This window comes from Pteronotus mesoamericanus, unplaced genomic scaffold (genome assembly GCF_021234165.1).
Source record: "Pteronotus mesoamericanus isolate MK-2021 breed Mesoamerican mustached bat unplaced genomic scaffold, CSHL_Meso_final contig_591, whole genome shotgun sequence".
NCBI classification, from domain to species: domain Eukaryota; kingdom Metazoa; phylum Chordata; class Mammalia; order Chiroptera; family Mormoopidae; genus Pteronotus; species Pteronotus mesoamericanus.
Genome location: NW_026555208.1, coordinates 622,998 through 644,970, shown reverse-complemented (window position 1 = coordinate 644,970; position 21,973 = coordinate 622,998). Strand labels below are relative to the sequence as shown.

General features: G+C 37.9%; 2 protein-coding genes and 1 pseudogene across 2 annotated transcripts; 2 read left to right on the top strand and 1 right to left on the bottom strand.

Moving 5' to 3' along the window:
- Positions 1 to 278: 278 nt before the first annotated feature.
- Positions 279 to 752, bottom strand: LOC129076484 (nascent polypeptide-associated complex subunit alpha-like; annotated as a pseudogene).
- Positions 753 to 2,388: 1,636 nt separating this feature from the next.
- HBE1 (hemoglobin subunit epsilon 1) lies at positions 2,389 to 3,770 on the top strand. Its single transcript, XM_054580563.1, has 3 exons — positions 2,389 to 2,480; positions 2,607 to 2,829; positions 3,642 to 3,770. The coding sequence occupies exons 1-3, from the start codon at positions 2,389 to 2,391 to the stop codon at positions 3,768 to 3,770; spliced, it is 444 nt and encodes a 147-aa protein (XP_054436538.1).
- Positions 3,771 to 16,283: 12,513 nt separating this feature from the next.
- LOC129076390 (hemoglobin subunit epsilon-2) lies at positions 16,284 to 17,837 on the top strand. The gene is made up of 3 exons (XM_054580562.1): positions 16,284 to 16,378; positions 16,590 to 16,812; positions 17,709 to 17,837. Exons 1-3 carry the CDS (start codon positions 16,287 to 16,289, stop codon positions 17,835 to 17,837), a joined length of 444 nt encoding a protein of 147 aa, XP_054436537.1. The 5' UTR covers positions 16,284 to 16,286.
- The last annotated feature ends 4,136 nt before the right edge of the window (positions 17,838 to 21,973 follow it).

Genomic DNA, 21,973 nt, shown 5'->3' with positions numbered 1-21,973 from the left:
ATTTTTCATTCCACAAGAAGCTATAACATTATTAATAATAATAGAAACAACACAAATTTTAAACCAAGCTGCCCATTACTCTTTTGAAACACCAAAAAAAGGTCCACAGTTTTAGATGATTACATTTTTAATTCCATAATAAAATTTACAATATTATTACTGTTGTTTCTCAGGGCTTCAACTGTCTTTGCTCTCAACACATTTGCTTGTGACATGAACAGTTCTATGTTCCTAACTTCCACACCTGTTTCATCAACCTCTTCCTCTTTACTCTCCTCTTATACAGTGGAGTCTGTGTTTTCTTGAATGTTTGAGACAACTAGCTTCACCTTGAACTTTGAATTTTTCAGCAACTGCTAGCTGTGCTTGCTGAGATAAATTCCTGATCTAGGTTTCCCCAAAATCTATGTAGGTATCTGAAGCTGGGCTTTTGTAGACATCTGGTTTTGTGATGACAAAGAAGATATTCTTAGGTTTCTGGATAGGGACCCTAGTAACACCTGTAACCTGTTGAAGACCCAGTTTGTACATTGCCTTTTGTGCATTCTTTTCACCCTGGCTCTGTTTTTCTTTACTGACTGGTTCATCGATTTCAGCTGCTGCCGCCAGCTGGGCTTGTGTGGTTGCCTGTGTGGGATGCTGTTCCTGGATATTTGATACTGATTTGTCATTGTCAGATTCTGCTCCAGAATCCTGGGCTGTGGCAACTCCTGCTCTGTCACAAGGATGGTTTCTGTGGCTTCACTGGACATTTTGTATGGGAATGTGGAAGAAGATGGTGGCATAAAGAAAGCAAGCATTAGCATGATCCACCAAGAGTTTCTTTTTAAAAGTCTTTTAAGTACCATGTATGTGTTTTGTCCCCCTTGGAAAACTAAGAGACATGTTTTTTATTTCCTGGGCTTTGTCAATGCCTGAACTTCATACCCAAGATCTAAGGAAAGGTCAGTTTCCTCACATTGTGGATTCATAGAAAGTTTGCTTTGAAAACCTAGAGCCCTATTCAATGGATTAAAAAAGAAAAAACTTGTATTAACCCAAGGGTTATTCTTTCCTGAATAGCCAGCTTCTTCTTGTTTATTCATTATTCTTCCACTTTAGTGATCAAATATCTTCTTCTCATTCTAGAATCCTGTCATTCTAGGATATATGGTCTAACTCAGGGAGGACTTCCTGACTTTCTTAAGGGAGAAAAAAAAACTAAGAACCACTTGTGAAGGTCACAGCCCAGGAAAACTGGTCCACAAAAGACTGATATTTATTTATACACATAGAATGCTTCTCCTCCATTCCTCACCACCATTATCAACCAGACTCAAATATAATAACGATGTGGCAACTGAAAAAGTTACAGGTGCAGACTCTGTTTCATGATGAATACTAGGAAACCTAAAAGACAACAGGGGCATCAAAATGTAAGGACACTGGAGAAATTTAAAGCCTCTGGCATCTATGGCTATAGCAAATATTAAACATACTCCAACTCCTAGCCTGATTAACATTGATTCATCTATTCTTTAGTTTGATCATAAATCCTGGTTTCAAAAAACTTCAGACTCCTAAGTTGTCTCACTTGTATAAACCCATATAACTAAGGCAGAAAATCAAGAAGGGAGCTCAGGGCAACCTCCCTAAAGTAGCCAGTTTCCTCTGTAGTAACAGAGGAATGGATAGTGATAGGACTTCTGGGAAGCATGGGATGTAAGTTCATTCTGTTATTCTCTGTGAAATCATCCTGAGGTATTGTACTTTGGAATTGAGTCTCAATCCTATTGTAAATCCTTTGTTATACTGTTCAGCTTCCTGAGGTAACCATGTATGTGTTTTGTCCCCCTTGGAAAACTAAGATGCAGAAGCTTAGTAATAAGGATAACCTCTTAACAGAAATATAAATGGCTGAGATTCCATGTCAATTGTATTTTTTTTTTCTTGGCCCTGTTCTTGTCCCTGTCAGCATTCTTAACACAAATATTAAGCTGCTTTGACTAGAACTCTCTCACTGTCTTGGGCTTAGCTCTTCTCTATGGGTCTTACTTGAAGAAGGAGAATGGGAGAGATAAATGTTGTCCTGGAGGATGACATAGGAAGACAAGAGGGTGAGTGAATGAAAAATTGTGTTGGCAATGAAGAAGGAACCAACAAAAGAAAGATATTTCAGAAACCAAACACATTATCACAAACTAGAGTGCAAACTTCATTGCTGACCCTTTTCTGACCAGACTCCACCCCCGAGGGACACAGCTCAACCTTGACCAATGACTTCCAAGTACTAAGAGGAACAAGGGGCCAGAAGGTGAGTAGTAAAGAATAAAAAGCTGCCCCTTCCAGCAACAGACATACCTGCTTTCGACACTTCTGCGATCTCTGTAAGCTCTCTGATCTGACATCATGGTGCATTTTACTAGTGAGGAGAAGGCTGCTATCACTAATGTGTGGAGCAAAATAAATGTGGAAGAGGCTGGAGGCGAAGCACTGGGCAGGTAGGAACTGGGATTCAATGCAAGGGCAAGGATGGTGACTGTGAGCCTTGAAAATTGATCAGTAAAGTCTTCTAATTTTGCGGGGGAGGCTTTGATTTTTCTATCTGCTATGGTTCCATTCTATAGGCTTTTGGCTGTCTATCCCTGGACCCAGAGGTTCTTTGACAACTTTGGCAACCTGTCCTCTTCCTCTGCCATAATGGGAAATCCTAAGGTCAAAGCTCATGGCAAGAAGGTGCTGACCTCCTTTGGAGATGCAATTAAGAACATGGACAACCTCAAGAGTACCTTTGCAAAACTGAGTGAGCTGCATTGTGACAAACTGCATGTGGATCCTGAGAACTTCAAGGTGAGTTCAGAAAATGTTTATGTGCTCTGTTTTGCTTCTTCACTTTGGGATAATAATGGAAGTCTTTTATTGGTAAAACTAACAAAGATCTCAGAAACTATGTGTTATGGGGTTAGGAGAGCAGATTCCCAGTGGGAATAACCAATATTCAAGACTGGTGACAGTAAAAAGTGACAAGCAACCTGAGTTTGCTTAAAACTTTTAAAAAATGCTTGTCAAAACTGGATGTGTTTATCCTACAGAATAATAACAGATAATAGCAAACTTGTTTAAGGAGGAATGGAATTTGGCTTTTGGTAGACAAAATCCTATCTCAAGAAGGAGAAATGCATTATTTTATGTATTTCCCAATAATTAAAGTTTAGGAAGAGATTTTGGAAAAAAAATTTTACACAGAATGTCTCAAAAAATACACCTCCTTTAAAATATGTTCAATTACATGTTGGTATGGTGACCAAGTGGATGCTTTTTCTGGCAATGGTTGAAGACTAGCTGAACACACTCTGAGAGCCCATGCAGCTCTGAAATCCTTTGCTTACAGGAATTAGACAATGAGTAAAGGAAAGAGGGATGGATAAAGGCAAACAAAAATGGTGAAATGGAAGTGAAGATGGAGATATAGGTAGGCAGAATATTGAATGGAGAGGTCATAGAAAATAAATTTAAGGACCAGCTTATCTGAGTTTATTGGTTAGCACGACCCTTACAGCATTTGCAGGTACAGAGGTGGCAGGGAGTTTAGGTATTAAGCCACTGTTTTCTATAACTTATTTAAGAAACTTTTACTCAACATTTTTTCTTTCACCTAACAGCTCTTGGGCAACGTGCTGGTGATCATTCTGGCTTCTCATTTTGGCAAGGAATTCACCCCTGATGTGCAAGCTGCTTGGCAGAAGCTGGTGGCTGGTGTTGCCAATGCTCTGGCCCACAAGTACCACTAAATCCTCTTTCCCGTTCACCAGTGCCCACCTGTGTCCCCATCACTTTCCTTCTGAAAATGGGAACTGGGGTTTGGTCATGACAGCACATCTTCTGCTTAATAAAGTACATTCTATTCAGTAATCATAAATTATATTGTATTTTTTTCATCTTTTACTCTTGTTTTAGAGGAGAAACATGGGAAGAAAGAGAGCTCTTTTGAGAAGTATGCATTATGGGAGGATTCTAGGGGGTCTGGGAGGATGGAAAGATGGTGAAAAGTTTTCCGCAGTTGGGAAAAGGTTAATTATATGGACATGGATTTATACTGCAGTGTGGCAGAATCTTACTGTAGAGGGGAAAGAAGAAGGTGGTAAGCAGTGCCTAAGAAAAAACAAAATAGATTTATAATACGCATCAGACTTTGGGTGGTGAACGCGCAATGCAATATACAGATAATGACTCAAAGAATTGTGCACTTGGAACCTATATTATCACCTCAATACACTTAATAAAAAAATAAGAAAAGAAAAGAAAATTCTCTGTAGGGATCCCAGGTCTAAACTTGAGTTAATATTTCAATTCACTCTAATGGACATTTTGACTCACACAGCTTGTCATACGTCTTGTGAGATAGAATTGGAGATAACAGGGTGATTTGAAGGATGGCTGGAGCCTTTCCAGAAAAAGTCTTTATTAACCAATAATAGCCTGCACTTTCCAGGAGGGTTTCATAGTCTCACTGGGGAGCCAAGGCTGAAACACATGAAATCATTGTGCATTATATTCTAATTGAATGCAACATGCACAAAAATAAAGTTAGAATTAGGATATCATGTTAATTTTAAGAGGAAAGAAGGTCCAAGACTTCATCTAGGAGATAAGATACTATCAAAAGCTCACAGTTCAAACCAGCAAGCTAGGGCTTGGAGATTTGCATGAAAATATCCCTCTGGAAATAGAGGAGAGAATAAAATATAGGTAAGGTACTAAAAAAGACTAGATAATACAAGGCCCTAAATATATAAAAAGTGGTCACTTTTCAAACTATTTTTTTTACTCTTGTTATTGGCAAGAGTAGAACTTTAAATGTCTCAGGAAATAAGATTGGAAGGGGGAAGCTTAATGCACACAGAAATAAATTCAAAGTTACAAAGCCTGGACATGGATGTTAATGCAGGGAAACAGACATAATGGGCTAAACATAAGAAGAACAGTGAGATCTATAAAAAAGTAAAGAATGAGCAAAGATAGAGTAAGAAGGACATGGTATCTGATTGACTGGGGTAGAGGAGAAGGATGGAGGTGGTGGTAGAGGACTGAGAGCTCCGAGCCTGGGTGAATCTAATAAGGCCATGCACTGACCTGTGGACCTTCATGTAAGAGAGGCATTAATTGAATCCCTTTTAGAGGAGTTATTGCTAGTTTGCTCAGGGAGTCTTGACCTTCAGGCCTTGAGTCAAATCCTCATTATAAGGCTTAAGATCTTCACAGTTTACAAGTTTGAGTGCCATTTCTTGTCAAATTTAACTCATTTAGGCATTTTATTGCCCCACACAATGATCAGAATTTGTCTTGTGAATCACTTTCTAATTTCACCTTATGTTTCCACAATAAGGATGAGAGTCCAATGACTATTGCAGTTGTAGATTGTCAACAGCCCAGTCTTTATATATTCTATGGCTCCTCATTATGCCCCTAAACAGAGTAAACACACTATTCATGGCACTGAACCATTTTACCCAGTCAACAAATGAGAGCTACATGCATTTTTAATCAATCAGCCTCTTCTCTTTATCCCTCTTCTATTATTTTGAATCTAAATGTCAAGGGGCCTAGGATGGTGATGATGGAGTGGGGGGCAGAAGATACATTCTTTATCTCTTTGGAACCTAGATTTAGATCTAGATTCTGTCAGTTTAAGACCACTTAACTGAAAGTAGCTTTGTAATTGACATACACATACATGCATACTTGCAGGGCTGGATGACTCACACCTTTAGTAGTTGAAAAGATTACTTCTGTTGGAAGGCAATAAAAAACACCTGAGCAAAACAATATTTGTAATGAACAGACTATTCTAGGAATAATAGTCTATCTAAGAGTATAGAGGTTTTTCAGATTATGTCATTACCAGGATTAAAATTCCATAATGGCTTCTCACCCCCGACTACTGAAGACGAGTTCTAAGTTGTCAGGTCCATACTTTCTCTGCAAGGAGATATCTTGCCATTCTCACCTACGCTATGTACACATCAACCACGTTGGCTCATTATTTGTATTTCTGGCATACCAGAGGTTTGCTTACTGTTCTCAGAGTTTTGAATTCACTATTCCAGCTTTCAGATTTCCATCCCAATATTTTCCCATGGCAGATTCCTTCTTTATATTCTGGCCCCTGTCCAAACATTACTCCTTAGGGAGACTATTCCTGATATAAATTTGCCCCTCTCTTGTTAAGTTCAGATACTAATTTTCTTCAGCAAATAGTAATTTCTGTAATTACTTTGTTGATGGTTTATTTATCTTGAGAAAGTTATTTTCTCTTTCTCACTTATTTTAAGTCCCTAGTACTTGGAACAATTATGACATGAACTTATTCAACAAATAGTTATTAAATGAATGAACATGTGAAAATGAATGTTTGAAAAACCATGGAGTGGCTTTTGTAAAGAAATAGCTTTATAAGCGAGGATTTAGGCAATGTCAGAAGCAATTACATGGGGAAAAGGGGATGATAAAACAGCTGTGGATGAGGAGAAATTGACAAGCTTTTGGAAGATATTGCCTCAAACGTATAAGAGAAATGCAGGAATTACAGAAGACATTTGATTCACTCTCTGTTTCTGGAAAAATGGAGAGGTCATTTGCAGAAAAGAGGGGTCATAGAAATACATTAGTCTAAGGACAAATAATTAAGATTCACACAACCTGATAAGTTACAGGATAAACTAATTTGAAGATTGAGATACCCTGTAATAAAAATTCACAGGTATCTTTTTAATCGGGTCTTTTACATGATTATCAGGTCTGGCCACAGAAAGACAGTGGATTTCCTGGCTGTGCTCCAGGTTGTCTCTATTTCCTTCATTTCACTGACCGCTGATCTTAAAGAAAATCCTCTTGCTTTTGCCTCAGATTTGTATCTGTCTTTCACATGAAGTCTTCCTTATTTCTCTAAGAACAAATAACAACCTCACAACTATGTGAAGTAGACTGAAAGGTTTGCTCCTTTAATATCGGAAATACAGCTTTAATGTGTTGGGTTGAGCTCTTTAAATTTTAGAGTACTCTGTAAGTACACGTGGAAGTGGATTATTTTGTGTGTGTGTGTGTGTGTGTTTAAAATTTATTGTTTTTCAGTTATAGTTGCCCCACCTTTTTCCCTATTGCTCACCCCTACTCCATCCCCCCACTCCCACCGTCAATCCCCCCCCCTTGCCCTTGCCCATGAGTCCTCTATTTGTGTTCCTTTGCTTGCCCCTTCCTCTTCTTTTCCTATTATTCCCTCCTCACCTTCCCTCTGGTCACTGTCAGTTGGTTCTTTATTTCCAAGTCTTTGATTCTATTTTGCTCATTTGTTTGTTTTTGAAGTTATTTTGTAAAGGATTTTTTTTTCAGGGGAAAAAAAAACAAAACAGAGCAGCTTCCTGGAACTCTAAATGAAGGAGCAATAGACTGAGAGAAAAATAGAAAATAAATTACTTCCTCTCCCACAGGAAGTATGTTCTTTTTAGTCTTATAAAAGCTTATTTGAGATGAATGAGACCAAAGAGACTGAGGTCGCAGGGTCAGTCACATGTGGAATATTGTCAAGGAAGAATATCTCTGCCTGATAAGAAATAAGAAATTAAACACAGAGAGGAATGTAGATCCAGCACTAGCCAGAGACAACTAACTGCCTTCATCAGCTACCAATGTCATGGAATCCTCTACCATTCTCTGCATTGAACAAATGAGCATGTTTCTCCAACAGCATGTAAACATCTGTGTTTTCTGATACAAAATGGTAGATGTACGCCATCTGCCACAGACTGTGGTCCAGCGACTCAGAGGGAACACCTTTTGCTCATGCTAAGTATACTGACTATTAAATGGATTAAAAAACACTGGAGTAATATCCAATCATGCCCTAACTTAGTTTCTTTTCTATCCTGCTTTATTTTGATGTTGTGTAGAGATGTGTATGTATTACTATTTTAAAAAGTGTTATATTGTGCATCCAGTGTAACCTTAAAAAAATAGGAATGACTGACCTTTCCACAGTGTTGTCAATTGTGCTCATGGAAAGACATCCTGAAGACATAAGAACCCACTGCCCGGCTTTGAATCTGAGCATCACCTGCTAGATCTATGACCTGAGATATAGTCATAAATACTTCATTTCCTTATTATGGTCATCAAAGATTATATTGTGAGAGTTAAATAAATTGATACATGTAAAATCTTTAGTACATACTTGGAACAATATAAGTTTTCTTTTTCACTCTCTAAATGTAGACAATTAATGTTCATATTTTAATGGTAATTTTTATGTTCTCTATATACTCTATCTACATGTATATACATGTATGTATTCATAAATACATATGATCACTTTGATCTTAATGATAGCTCTTTTTATATTATATTAGCTATAAGAATAGCTATCATTATTGAAACCAACCGAGGCTTGGCAGAGATAAAAGATAATTTTGTGAGTAAATGGCAAATTCAAAGCCTGAATGTCAAGAATAGTTTGGAATAAGTGAGATATCCTTGCAATATTAATCTAGATAAAAGTATAAATAGATTACAGTTTCATTATTATGATTAAAATTCCTTATTGGCTTTCACTTATCCCTACTGAAGTTAATCTTAAAGAGATTAAGTAGATGTTACCTCTGTAACATCATCTCTGCCTACTTTCTTTACTATTTACATATCAGCCACACTGACCCACTATGGAGCTCTCTAATATACCAAGTATATACATGTGTATGCATGCATTGTGTGTTGGTGTGTAAGTATGTGTTTTCCTGCCTTAGAGCTTTACATTCGCTACCCTAATGTCCTTTTCTAATACCTTACCATGGCAAGAAACTTCATGTCATTATGATCCCAGCTCAAAAATAATAATACCTCCTTAAAGAGATTATTGCTTACATAATTGTGTCCCGCTTATATCATAGATGTTAATTCTCCTCATAGCAAATATTAAATTATGATGCTTATTGATTTACTTATTCATTCTATGTATCACCCAATCTACAAAACATAATCCTATGAGAGCAATTTCCTTCCCTGACTTATCTTAAATCACCATTACATAGAGCAATTGATGGTTCATAGTAGCCCAATATATTCATTGGAAAAATATTTTAACACACTTTACATGCTTTTTGTGAAGAACTAGTCTTAGAGATGAGAATTTGGGCAATGTCAGATAGAGTGACATGGGAAGACTGGAAGGGTAAAGCAGCTATGGACAAGGAGGAATCTATAAGCCTTTGAAAGATGTTGCCTAGAAAACAAAGTGAAAATCAGTGGTTACAGGTAACTGTTGAAATCACTGTCTGAGTTTCTGGAAACATGAGGAAGTTGTTTACAGACAGGAGTGACCGCCAAAATTCCTCAGTTTGAAGGAGGTGATTAAGAATCAAATATCTTGTTAAGCCCTTTCGAGGCCTGGCCTCTGAGCTCTGAGCCATCCTCCTAGAAGAGGCTCCACACTGATTCCATAAGATGTGGTAAAATAACCTGTCAATACTCATCTCACAAAGCTCCACTCTTAAAAAGATTCTAATATGAGGTCAGCCCAGGCTATGTTATACTTTTATTCCAATGAAAATGTCCTTACCCCAGTCTCAGGGTGTGAGAACTCACAAAATTTCTGGTAACTATAAAATAAACTTTATAAATTTTATTCTCCTGGCCTTTATGCCTTTCCTGAGTATCCACTACTGGACAGACACAAACTTCACATGAGATTATAAGGATAAAGAATTTTGCCTAAAATATAATTTCAGGCAGTCTGATATGTTAGGAGAAAAATAATGTGAATATAGAGATCTCTTCTAATCAAGTTCCTGGGTAACTTATATTTTTAATGTAGTAAAACTTACTGGTCTTTTTTAAAAGTGAAGTTTTAACTGTTAAAAATACTGTGTAGTAGATAGTTTTCTACACAGATATTATGGAGATATTCTCCTATTTATATTTTTTAATTACATGTATTGGCTAATAAGATTATATAGGTTTCATATGATCTCACCTATAAGTGGAACCTAATCAACAATACAAAGATGCAAGGAAAATAAGACCAGCAACACTGAAAGGAAAAGAAATCAACAGAGACAAGAGGGAAGGAGGGAGGCGGGGCGGGGGAAAAGGAAGGGAAGGGGAAAGTCAAGGAACGTATAGCAAGGACTCATGGACAAAACCAAAGGGGAAGAGCTGAGGGAGGGAGGGAGGGAGGGGGCAAGGGAAAGTGGTGGGGGGTAGGCAGAGACGAATGTATTTGAAAAAATAAATTAAAATTTAAAAAAAGTTTATATAGGTTTCAAATACCATTTCTATGATAACATGATCTATATATTGCATTGTGTGCCCACCACCCAAAGTCAAATCATCTTCCCTCACCACATATTTGACCCTTTTTACTCTTTCTTACCCCACCCCCCTTTCCTCTGGTAACCACCATACTGTTGTCAGTGTCTATGAATTTTTGTTTGTTGTTTTCTTGTTTGTTCATTTGTTGCTTTCAGTTTTATATCCCACATATAAGCAAAATCATATGGTTCTTAACTTTTTTCTGTCTGACTTATTTCATTTAACATGATATTCTCAAGGTCCATCCATGTTGTTGCAAATGGAAGTATTTCATCTTTTTTATGGCTGAGTAGTATTCCATTGTATATATGTATGACCTCTTCTTTATCCAATCATCTGTTGAAAAGCACTTCAGCTGTTTCCATGTCTTGACCACCATGAATGATGTTGAAATGAATAAAGGAGCACATATATCTTTGTGACTAAATGTTCTAAAAAATTTTAGGTAGATACCCAGAAGAGAGCTTGCTAGGTCATATGGTAACTCTATTCTTTGTTTTTTTGAGGAACTTTTATGCTGTTTTCCATAGTGGCTTTACCAGTTTACACTCCCACAAGCAGTGAATTAGGGTTCCTTTTCCTCCACAATCTTTCCAGCACTTGTTATTACTTGTCTTGTTGATAATAGCCATTTTAAGAGATGTGTGGTGGCATCTTGTAGTTTTGATTTACATTTCTCTACTAGTTAGTGAAATTGGGCACCTTTTCATATATCTGTTGGCCATTTGTTTGTCTTCCTAAGAGAAGTGTCTGTTCAGGTCCTCTGCTCATTTTCAAATTGGACTGTTTGTTTGGTGTTGAGTTATATGAGTTCTTTATATATTTTCAATATTAACACCTTGTCAGAGCTATTGTTTGCAAATATATCCTCTCATTCTGGTTGCCTTTTTGTTTTATTTACAGTTTATTTTGCTCTGCAGAAGCTTTTTAGTTTGATATAATCCTATTCATTTATTTTTGCCTTTACTTTCCTTGTCTTTGCAATCAAATTCATGAAATCTTCTCTAAGACCAAGGTCCATTTATTTAATACCTATGTTTTCTTTCTTGTAATTTATTGTTTCAGGTCTTATATTTTGTCTTTGATCAATTTTCAGTTAATTTTTGTAGATGGGTACAAACAATAATTTAGTTTTATTCTTCAGCTTGTGGCTTTCCAATTTTTCCAACACTACTTATTAAAGAGGCTTTCCCCCACCTCCTTTGTATGTTTTTGATTTCTTTGTTCAAAATGATTTGCCCATATGCATGTGGGTTTATTTCTTGATTCAGTTCCATTGGTCGGTGTGCCTGTTTGCTTACAAATACCATGCTGTTTTGATTATTGCTTCTTTGCAGTATAATTTGAAGTCAGAGAATGTAATACCTCTGGCTTCATTCTTTTTTCTCAGTATTATTTTGGCTATTTGGTGTCTTTGTGGTTCCACATAAATCTGATTTTTGTCTATTTCTTTAAAAAATGACATTGGGATTTTGAGATTGCATTAAAGCTGTATCTTGCTTTGGGTAATATGGACATTTTAACTATGCTGATTATTCCAGTCTATGAACATGGAATATCTTTCCATTTCATTGTGTCTTACTCAATTTCTTTTAATAATACTTTGTAGTCTTTACTATATAGTTCCTTCCCATCCTTTGTTAAATTCATTCCTAGGTATTTCATTCTTTTTGTTGCAATTGGGAAAAGGATTGGTTTCTTAAAAATTTCTTTCTCTAAAATTTCATTGTTAGTATAAAGAAATGCAGTGGATTTTTTACACTGATTTTGTATTCTTTAACTTTATTGTGTTTGTTTATTGTTTCTAATAGTGTTTTGGTGGAGCAATGTAAGACATCACATTACCAAAATAAAGGATACAAATCATGTGATCTTATCAATAAATGCAGAAAATGCATTTGATAAGATATAACATTCATTTATGACTAAAAACCTCAGTAAAACGGGTATAAAAGAAAGTATTTCAACATAATAAAGGCCAGATGTGACAAAGACCCTCAGATAATATTATACTTAATGGTGAAAAACTGAAAGCTTTTACTTTAATATCAGGAACAAGATAAGTATATCTACTCCCACCACTCTTATTCAACATTGTACTGAAAGTCATAGCCAGAGCAATCAGGTAAAAGAAAGAAATAAAAGGTATTTAAATTGGGAATGAAGAAGTACAAGTGTAACTGTTTGCAGATAACATGATTAAGTATCTAGAAAACCCTAAAGACTGTACCTGGTGACTCCTTAATCTCAGTTTTATTTGATCTGCAGGTCTCTATATTAGGGTCAAATAATTAAGTCAGGTTTCCTCAGGTTCAGGACTCCTGATCAGGTAACATCTGAGGTTTATGCCTTATTCTCAGAGAAAAAAGAAATAAGAATTCTGACTTCATCACATTGGAAACGTGTCCTTTCAAAAACTGTAGTGAATTGGAGATAAAGTTATTTAAAGTGCAGTGATGTCCCAGATATGATTGTGTGGACAACTAGTTATAGAAGAAAGAACCTCTGCCCCTTTAGAGTTGTTTCATGAGCACACAAGAGAAACAAAGGAGGTGCTTCTTGATGTTAATTCTTGGACTAAGTTAAAAAGTGGACTTTCAAGAAACAACTTTATTTTTCAAATAATAATAATGGTAATAGTGGTAGTAGTGATAATAATAACAATAATAATAACAAATTTTCTGCTAAGAATTCTTCTGTAATTGTCTTCAGTTCTATTTTACCCATGTGCTATTAAGTATGTGAGAACCCCAGGGATTATATGTTGAGTTGTGTGTGTGTGTGTGTGTGTGTGTGTGTGTGTGTGTGTGTTTTCTTTTGATGAGAAAATAAAATAACGGGGCATTAAAAGAAATACACGCCTGCGACATGCACTTAGAAGGAACATACACTTGGGAATTTTCCAAGTTAAAGTTAAAGATATGGAAGAGTTCTGGTGGGAGAAATGGGCATTCTGGGAAAAGAGCTCCTCAGAACCAGACAATTACATGAGCCTGAGTAAACACTTCTGTGAAGGCAAGGGATCTAGATGGAGGCAGAGTACCCATGTAGGGACATGGTAGAGAAAAATTAACCCAGGTATTAAGACAGTAAGATCCAGGAAAGAATCCTAATACCATTCTGCTTATGGGAACACATTTTCTAAAAGCAACTGGTATGTTACAAGCACTTGTGAGGATAGATTAGGGATGGGAGGGGTTGGAGGTCAGAACAGGGGATAATTCTTTCAAAGTTAGCTCCAAAGTACTGATCCTGGGCTTTACTAAGAACTTCATGGGTAGGTGAGCAATGGGGAAAAAGGTGGGACAACTGTAAATAAACAACAACATATAAAAAGCAAAAAGAAGAAAGGAAAGAAAGAGACAGAGAAAGCAAGCAAGCAAGCAAGAAAGAAAGAAAGAAGAAAGCAAGAAAGCAAGAAAGAAAGAAAGGGAGAGAAAGAAAAGGAAGGGAGGGAGGGAGAGAGGAAGGGAGGAACTTTATGGCTTAAGTGGTGAGAGCTGCTTAGATTAAACTGATTGCATTGTCATCAGGAGAGACAGTGCCCAAGTGTGCAGATTGGCTGCAGCATTACAAGGAAGGGAGACTGTTATAAACTGCTTAGAGATGGAGATTTACATGGACAAAACGAAACAGAAGAAGCTCAGAAACCAGCCCAGAACAACAGATCTGCACTGTGAGCTCAAAAGGAAAAGGAAAGAAATTACACAGAGTACAGACAGGTCACAGGAGTTTTTGTTAGACTGGATGTTAATACCTGTTAGTTAGCAAGAGTCTAGTATGATGGACAGGAAAGTTAGGAAGATGAACCTGGCTGTGGATGCTGAGTAGATTAGAGACCATGCTAATATCAGGTTTGCAAATCTGCACTAATTCCCCATGCCTTAGAATATAGTATCCACTCTATCCTGTGCCTACCTTTCCATCTTTGCTTCCTCCTACCCTTTCCTTACATGTTTTACTCTGACCTTGTAATGTCTTTCTCTAAATGAAATTCCAAGTCGTTTCTTTCTTTCTCTCCCTCTCTTTTCCTCCTTCCCTCCCTCCCTCCCTTTCTTCTTTCTTTCCTTCCTTCCATTTTTTCTCTCCAGGTTCAGAGTTTTTCATTTGCTCTTCCTGCTTCCAGGTACTTGTTTCTCAAAACTGCTTGTACCTTTCTCTACCATACCACTAAGGTTCCACTTCAGATATAACTTTAGGACATCTTTCCTTATACTGTTTTTCTGTAGTCACTTGCTACTGTCATCAGGTGCATTCTTTTCCTGCCGTATAACACTATCTGAAATTCTCATTCATTTATTTGTTTAATTATTAGTGTCAGTTTCTTCTGCCCACTAGAATGCAATCATGTAAGACTTCATCAAGCTGTTTTGTTCATCTAAGATTTCCAGTGTTGAAAACAGTGTCCTGTATGATTACTGTCAATAAATATTCAATTTTTTAATATATGATGAATGGTTGGGAAACTGTTAGATGACTGTGATGATGATCTAGCATTAATGTGATAAGCAGCTAAATGGCAGTTGACCTCTTCTCTTGAAGCAAATCCTTTTGGGATTGATTCAAACTCTCTGCTTAACATCTCCATATCAAAGTGCATGCATCAATACAGCTCCTCACTGGGGGCTCAGAGATAATCAAGTCTGTCATGGTAAATTATCTTTTGTCACCTCAGCAATTCTTTTCCACAGTTCACATTGAAGTCTTTTCCAAGCTGAACAGGTAAAAGTCTATTACTGTATCAAATGAACAGGAAAGATTTCTTTTGTAAAAACAGAAAATTGGCCCTAATGTATTTGGTTAATATATTAAATTTTAAAGTACCTCTGTAAATACACATGGAGATTAATAAACTATATGCTATTTTTTGTAAGATTGATATTGGAAGACGCAAACAAACAATCCTGGAACTCAAAATATGGGAGCAATTAACCTATGAAAGAAAGAAAATAAAATAAGCCTTTCCCTCTCCCACAGGAATTATGCTCTGTCTAGTCTCATAAATGCTTGTTTGATATTCATGAGACCAAAGTACCTTAAATCACAATGACAATAGTATGTGGCATACTGTCAGTGAAGATTGCCTCTGTCATTAGATATAAGGAAAAGTTAAACACGGGAAAGGAGTGTGTATCCAGCATATGCTAGGGACAACTCCCTTAATCCATAGCCACTTCTACAGAGTTCTCTAATACTCTGTTCATTGAACACAGAAACATCTATTTTCCCCAATACTAGGTTGTATATTCTCTGACAAAAATGAGTAGATACATGGTATGGGCCAGAGACACTTGTCCATACCATCAGAATGAAATAAATTTGCTCAGACAAGTGCATATATTATTAATGGAACTCACGAACAGTGAAATGCTCAATTCTTTTATAAATTATCCACTTTTTGCTTATCCTGTTTCCAAAGTGATGCTGGATTAGAGTTTTTTTTTTCTTACCAAGTGCAAGAAATATATAAGTATGAGTCTCATTAAGCCTTAGAAAAATGGATAACTGAGTCAAACTGTGACTTCTTCTATATCCTACACGAACCACAGAATAATGTCTTGAACACCTGACACAATGACTAACAGATTTCTAATTCTTACCCTTCTTAATTCTAGTCATGCCTCATGGTCAGCCTACAGGTCACCAGGGATAATGCTGGTGAGGAGCTTGAGATATGAGTTGCATAGTAGATGGTAAGGGAGAGAACAGCAGACTCTCCCTGATAGAGCCACCTAACACTATCAGTGACACAAATGTCCATCTGCTGGCCTTCCCTTGTCCAAACCCAACCTTTGGTGGTGACAGCCTACCCTTGACCAATGGTTACATTTCATTGGGAGAAGCAAGAGCCTGGGGGCCACAAATGAAGAATAAAAGGCCACACAGAGAAGCAGCAACGCAGACTTGCTTCTGGCTCATCTGTGATCAACAGAAAACTCCCAGACACCATGGTGCATTTTACTGCTGAGGAGAAGGCTGCTGTTGCTAGCCTGTGGGCCAAGGTGAACATGGATGTGGCCGGAGGCGAGATCCTGGGAAGGTAACTACTAGAAGTGAGGGAAGGAGGAAAAAAGGCAGAAAGTGTCCTGAAAGAGAAATTATAAAGAGAAATTTCTCTTTACAAAAGATAAAAGTGACAAAAGATAATTTACCATGACATATTTGATTATCTGTGAGCCCTCAGTGATACTCTGACTTCCTCTTACATACTCTGACTTCCCATCTTCTCTGTGACTATTTTCATCCCATAGGCTCTTAGTTGTCTACCCATGGACTCAGAGGTTCTTTGACAATTTTGGCAACTTATCTTCTGAAACTGCAATAATGGGCAATCCCAAGGTAAAGGCTCATGGTAAGAAGGTACTGACTTCCTTTGGAAATGCTGTTAAGCATATGGATGATCTCAAGGGCACCTTTTCTCAGCTAAGTGAGCTGCATTGTGACAGGCTGCATGTGGATCCTGAAAACTTCAAGGTGAGTCCTGAGCATGTCTGTAGCTTGATCTTTTATCTTGGATATTTGTGTTGTGCATACATTAGGAAACACAGGCACTTAAGTTTTATCATATGTAGGTAGTTATTGAAAGTAATATTTCAGGGAAGGGCTAGGTTTTGGTGATTGAGTTGTTTCGAAGGTAAGACCAAGTAGGGTGGAGTAACTACTAGGATCAGTAGAGACCACTGGTTACCGGATATTTCTGAAACAGTATATTGTTATGAAGGGCACTCGGCAAAATCAAGCTAAATGTTTTTGGCCTAGAGAATACAGATTGAGCCATGGTGAAAATCCCTTGCTTTATCTAACTGAAATTTTCTATAAAAATTGATGAATATATTGCTGCATGATTCTGATGTTAGACCTAGGACTAAGCAGGACAAGTAAAAGCAATCTTATCACTGAATGATTGTGTTCCTTGCCATCTCCTTCTATTAGTAGTGATGAAATGTTCCTGTATATACAGTACAAGATTCTTTGTCATACGAGTATCCATGTAATTTGAATATATGTACTATCTGGAGACTTAGACTGTACATATTGAGACCCCTTGCAGTACGATAATCCTTTTTTTTTAAAGACAAATATTCTCTAAAAGAGAGAAGCAATTATAGCAACATCATAGCAATGTTCTGAGGTCATGAGCTGGCAGAGCAAATGGGAAAAGAGTTGAACCCAATGGCAGGTGCACAACAAGGAATCACATAGAAGCCAATGTCAAGCCTAAAATGATGCACTTTTATAGGAGCATGACCATGAAAGTTGCTCAGATTCTTAACAGGAAGGAAATGGGTGTTGTATCTTTTGCTGCAAGTCTTATTTGAAGTCTTCTGTTTACTATGTACAATTTCTTTTTACCCCCACTCTCTCCTCAGCTCCTAGGCAATATGATTTTGATTGTCTTGGCAACTCAATTTGGCAGGGAGTTTACCCCCCAGATGCAGGCTGCCTGGCAGAAGCTGACAACTGCTGTGGCTAATGCTCTGGCCTTCAAGTACCACTGAGTTGCCCATCCAATTTTGTGAGTGCCTACCGGAGAGTTCTGTGTTCCAGGAGTCCATCTCCCGAAGACTGGGGACAATGTCTTGCTTCTAGACTTAACACTTATATGGTAAAAATAAAATAAAAATTATGCTCTATAAGAAATATCCTTGTCTTCTTTCTGTGTGTTTGTCTTTTATGTTAATTCAGCTAAAATAAAGCACTTCTACAAGAATAGAATTATTAGATTGGGAGTTTGAGGATGATAGAGAAGAATCTCTTGTGAGTCTCTGCAAGATAAGAGTGGTTTCAATGGAGTAGCTACTTCCATAAAGAGAAAGTATATTCTTGAATTGGCCCACATCTTCAGAAAAGGAGAAGGGATAGAAGTACTCTTAAGACATGCAAGAAGATGGCTGGAATCATGAGTAGGGCATCCTAGAACTTAGAATGGGTCCTGTATATGTTATTATTTGTATAAACTCAGGGTAGAGCTCCCGTTGGGCTATAGTTCACTTCTATTTAACAGAAAAAATATACATACTACATAACACATATTGTATATATAATCCTCACCATATATACATATACATTATATATGTATAATATGTACATTCCTACCTGAGAGCATGTTTCATTGATTTTAGAGAGAGAGGAAAGCAGAGAAAGAGATTGATCAATGTGAGAGAGAAACAGGCACCTGTGCCCTAACCAGGGATCAAACTTGCAACCCAGGTATGTACCCCAATTGTGGATCAAATCCACAACATTTTGGTGTATGAGGTGATGCTCCAACCAACTGAGCCATTCCACCAGGGCATAAGAAACATATTTTTATCAGCTATAATACAGTGAAGTTAGGGTTTCCCACAGACCCAGTCAAGGCCACACTATAAAATTTTCCCTAGTGTCTTCAGTGGCATTAATGGGAGAAACATCGCTAAGGCATATGAACTGACTGTTATCTTTGTGACATGGAATATATTTCTAATTCCATTGAGGTATTAATGGAGATAAAATTTTGTTTATATAGAAAAATGATAAATCCAGGAATCATCATGCCAGGCCTAAGTGATGGAAGAGAAACTTGCCCTTCAAATGCAGTGCAGTGCATTTGATTAAAAATTAAAGGTTACTAGAGACACCATAAAAGAGGGTTACAATTGTTAGAAGCAAAAAGAACCAGTGAAGTTTCTTGCACATGAGAGGGGAATAGTAGATAGAGAATTTGAGGGAAATTGATTCATGTGTAGGTATAGGACTGAAAAGACAGGATCTAACTTGGGAATAGCCATGGGAGTCTGCTGTGATTACAGTGAAGTGATGGCTAAAGGACTGAACATGACAGATGCAATGAAACTAAGAGAAAATTAAGTAACGAACCATTGTAGCAAAGATTTTATGGGACTTAAAACATAGTAAAATAGAGAGTGGAGAAGTCATTAATGATAGGCAGTTTCCCTGTATGCTGAATGAGAAGAAGAAAATTTATTGACAAAACTGAAAATGCTTAGAAGTCTCATGTTTGGAGCTGGCACTGAGCATAACCATTCTATGGCAATTACTTGAAATTCCTGTACCCAGGTCCTTGGCATAGAAGTGAAAAACCAAGGCTTTGGGCTTTAATGAACAAAGATCAAATTACACCTCCCTTGACTTGCAAAGTACAGTTAAAATTTTCCTCACTTGCCCTGACGAGTGTGGCTCACTTGGTTGGGCATTGTCCTGCAAAGTGAAAAGGTTATCAGTTTGATTCTCAGTCAGGGCACATGCCTGGGTTGCAGATTCAGCCCCTGGATGGTGTTCATAAGGCAATCAACCAATGTTTCTCTCTCACATCAATGTTTCTCTCCCTCTCTTTCTACCTTCCTTCCCCTCTCTCTAAAAAATGAATAAGTAAAGTTTTAAACAATTTTTCCTCATTTGTAAAATAGGATAATGATTCCAACTTCACAAATACAAGGCTGTCCTGAAAGCATACAGCCATGTACTATAAAAAATAGATACATTTATTGAAGATACAAGAAACATTGTGTATAAGACAATGATGCCTCAGTACCCTTCAAAGTAGACACCTTGGGACCTCACACAGTTCCCCCAGTGTCTCTTCCACCATTTAAAACACTCTGCAAAATCCTTTGTTGGAATCGCCATCAGCTGTCCCATTATATTCTCCTGAATCTCATTGGTGGTCTGAAATTTCTTCCCTTTCAAAGGTGATTTTAGATTTGGGAAAAGCCAGAAATCACAGGGCACCAGTCTGGGCTCTAGGGGGTGATTTGATGTTTCACCAAAAAACTATCAACCAGATGTGATGTATGAGCAGACATGTTGTCATGATGAAGCTGCTGATCATCTGTTGGCTATAGCTGTGGATGTTTGTGTCATATCACCTCCCTCAACCGAGGAAGAACACTGAGATAGTACTCCTCATTAATTATTTGGTCTAGAGGGGAATATTCATTATGGACAAATCTTCCCAATCAAAAAAACACAGTTAACATGGCTTTGATCTTGCTGAGACTGAAGCATTTGTGCTACACGTTTATTTGTGCTGAATTCATTGAATCATTCCCAAAAACCTTCTGAACCATTGAAATAGTTTCTGTGGAGGAATGTTCAAGCTTAATGCAAAATTTGATAAAGATTCATTGCTCAACTCTCTCAGTCATTTTGAATGTGATGGCCACACAGTACACATGCTCACTCAATGGCATCTATTATCCCCACTGACTAATACAGTGCCATTGTCACTGTTCATGCATGTTCATCTCAGTCCACTCTCCTTGGCTGTCAGGTTATGTGAGAGGAAGCTGGATTCTGGATCTGAGGGTCCCTGTCTGGGGGCCAGGGGAGGGAGGGAGCTTGGGCTCTGAATCCTGCAGAGCCTGTCCCAGGGTTGTCACAAATGGGGGGAAATAATAAATTGTTCCAGACACTTCTCTGCCTGTCTGCTAGGAGAAGGGTATGGCTCTTCCCTCTAATGGAGAAGGCCACCTAGCTCCCTTTTTTCAAAGACTTTTATTGAAAAGGTTATCAATGGGGCTAGGTAATGGGAATGTATAGATGATCTCATTATAGCAGTATATTAATGGTTACAGAGAACAGATGATGCTTTGAAGAAAACATATAGCAGGAACACACCAATTTACATGGGTCTGAGAGGAGATGAGTAAACATGAGAGTGAGTAAACATGAGAGTGCCAAAGGGTTTAGGGTCAGGGTCTGTGAATAATGTAAATTTCCTTCCCAGCATGAGCTGGTTATCATAGCTTTTGAGGGAGGAACAAAGCATGCCTTAAAGAATTTACTTCTAGGCCTTATTTCCCCTGGGAACTGCCAGATCCAGTTTAAGATTTTCTCCAGTATTGTTTCAAGTCTGAGCCAGGTGGGGGGAAGGGCAAGGCAACCAGGAAATGAGAAAACTTCTTTCAGATAGAATGAGAATCCCAGCCAAGGGGTGAGAGTCTTTCACCCTTTCTCCATTTGCCCCAAGATTTTCCCCTGATGTCCAAGCAGCTGTGCCTGTCTTAGGTTGCTCCTTCCATTGAGGGGTCTTACCTGTCATTGGCTAACCAGCCATCCTGCAGGGCCAACCAGGGGGATGTGAAAAAGGCAGGGGCCCCTGCCAGGGGGGCAGGTTTTGTTTCCTCAGTGGCCTGTTTTCCCAAGGCCCCCTTGATTAGTTCCAGCCTTGGAGCCCTCTAGCCTGTCGGTGGGGCTGCAGTTCCTGAAACCAGACAGGGAATTTCCCAACAAGGTTGCATCAGTGCCACATAAATTGTTCTTGTTATATTAACAATGGCTGGATTTTTTTTGGACAGACCTCATACTTCTAAGGTTTCAAGGAGGTATATGTAAAGTGCATTGTCTATCATTTTTTACAGGTTGTGGTGATGGTTTATACAATGCACTGTGGTGTTCCTTTGTGCTCTGTTTTACTATGTATTCTTTTTTAAAAAAATATTTATTTTATTTTTAGAGATAGGTGAAAGGAAGAAGAGAGTGAGAGAAACAGGTATGTGAGAGAGAAACATTGATCAGTTGCCTCTTGAACGCACCCCAAGCAAAGACTGAACCCATAACCCAGGCAGGAGCCTTTACCAGAAATCAAACTGGCAACTTTTCACTTTGCAAGGCGACGCCCAACTAAGTAAGC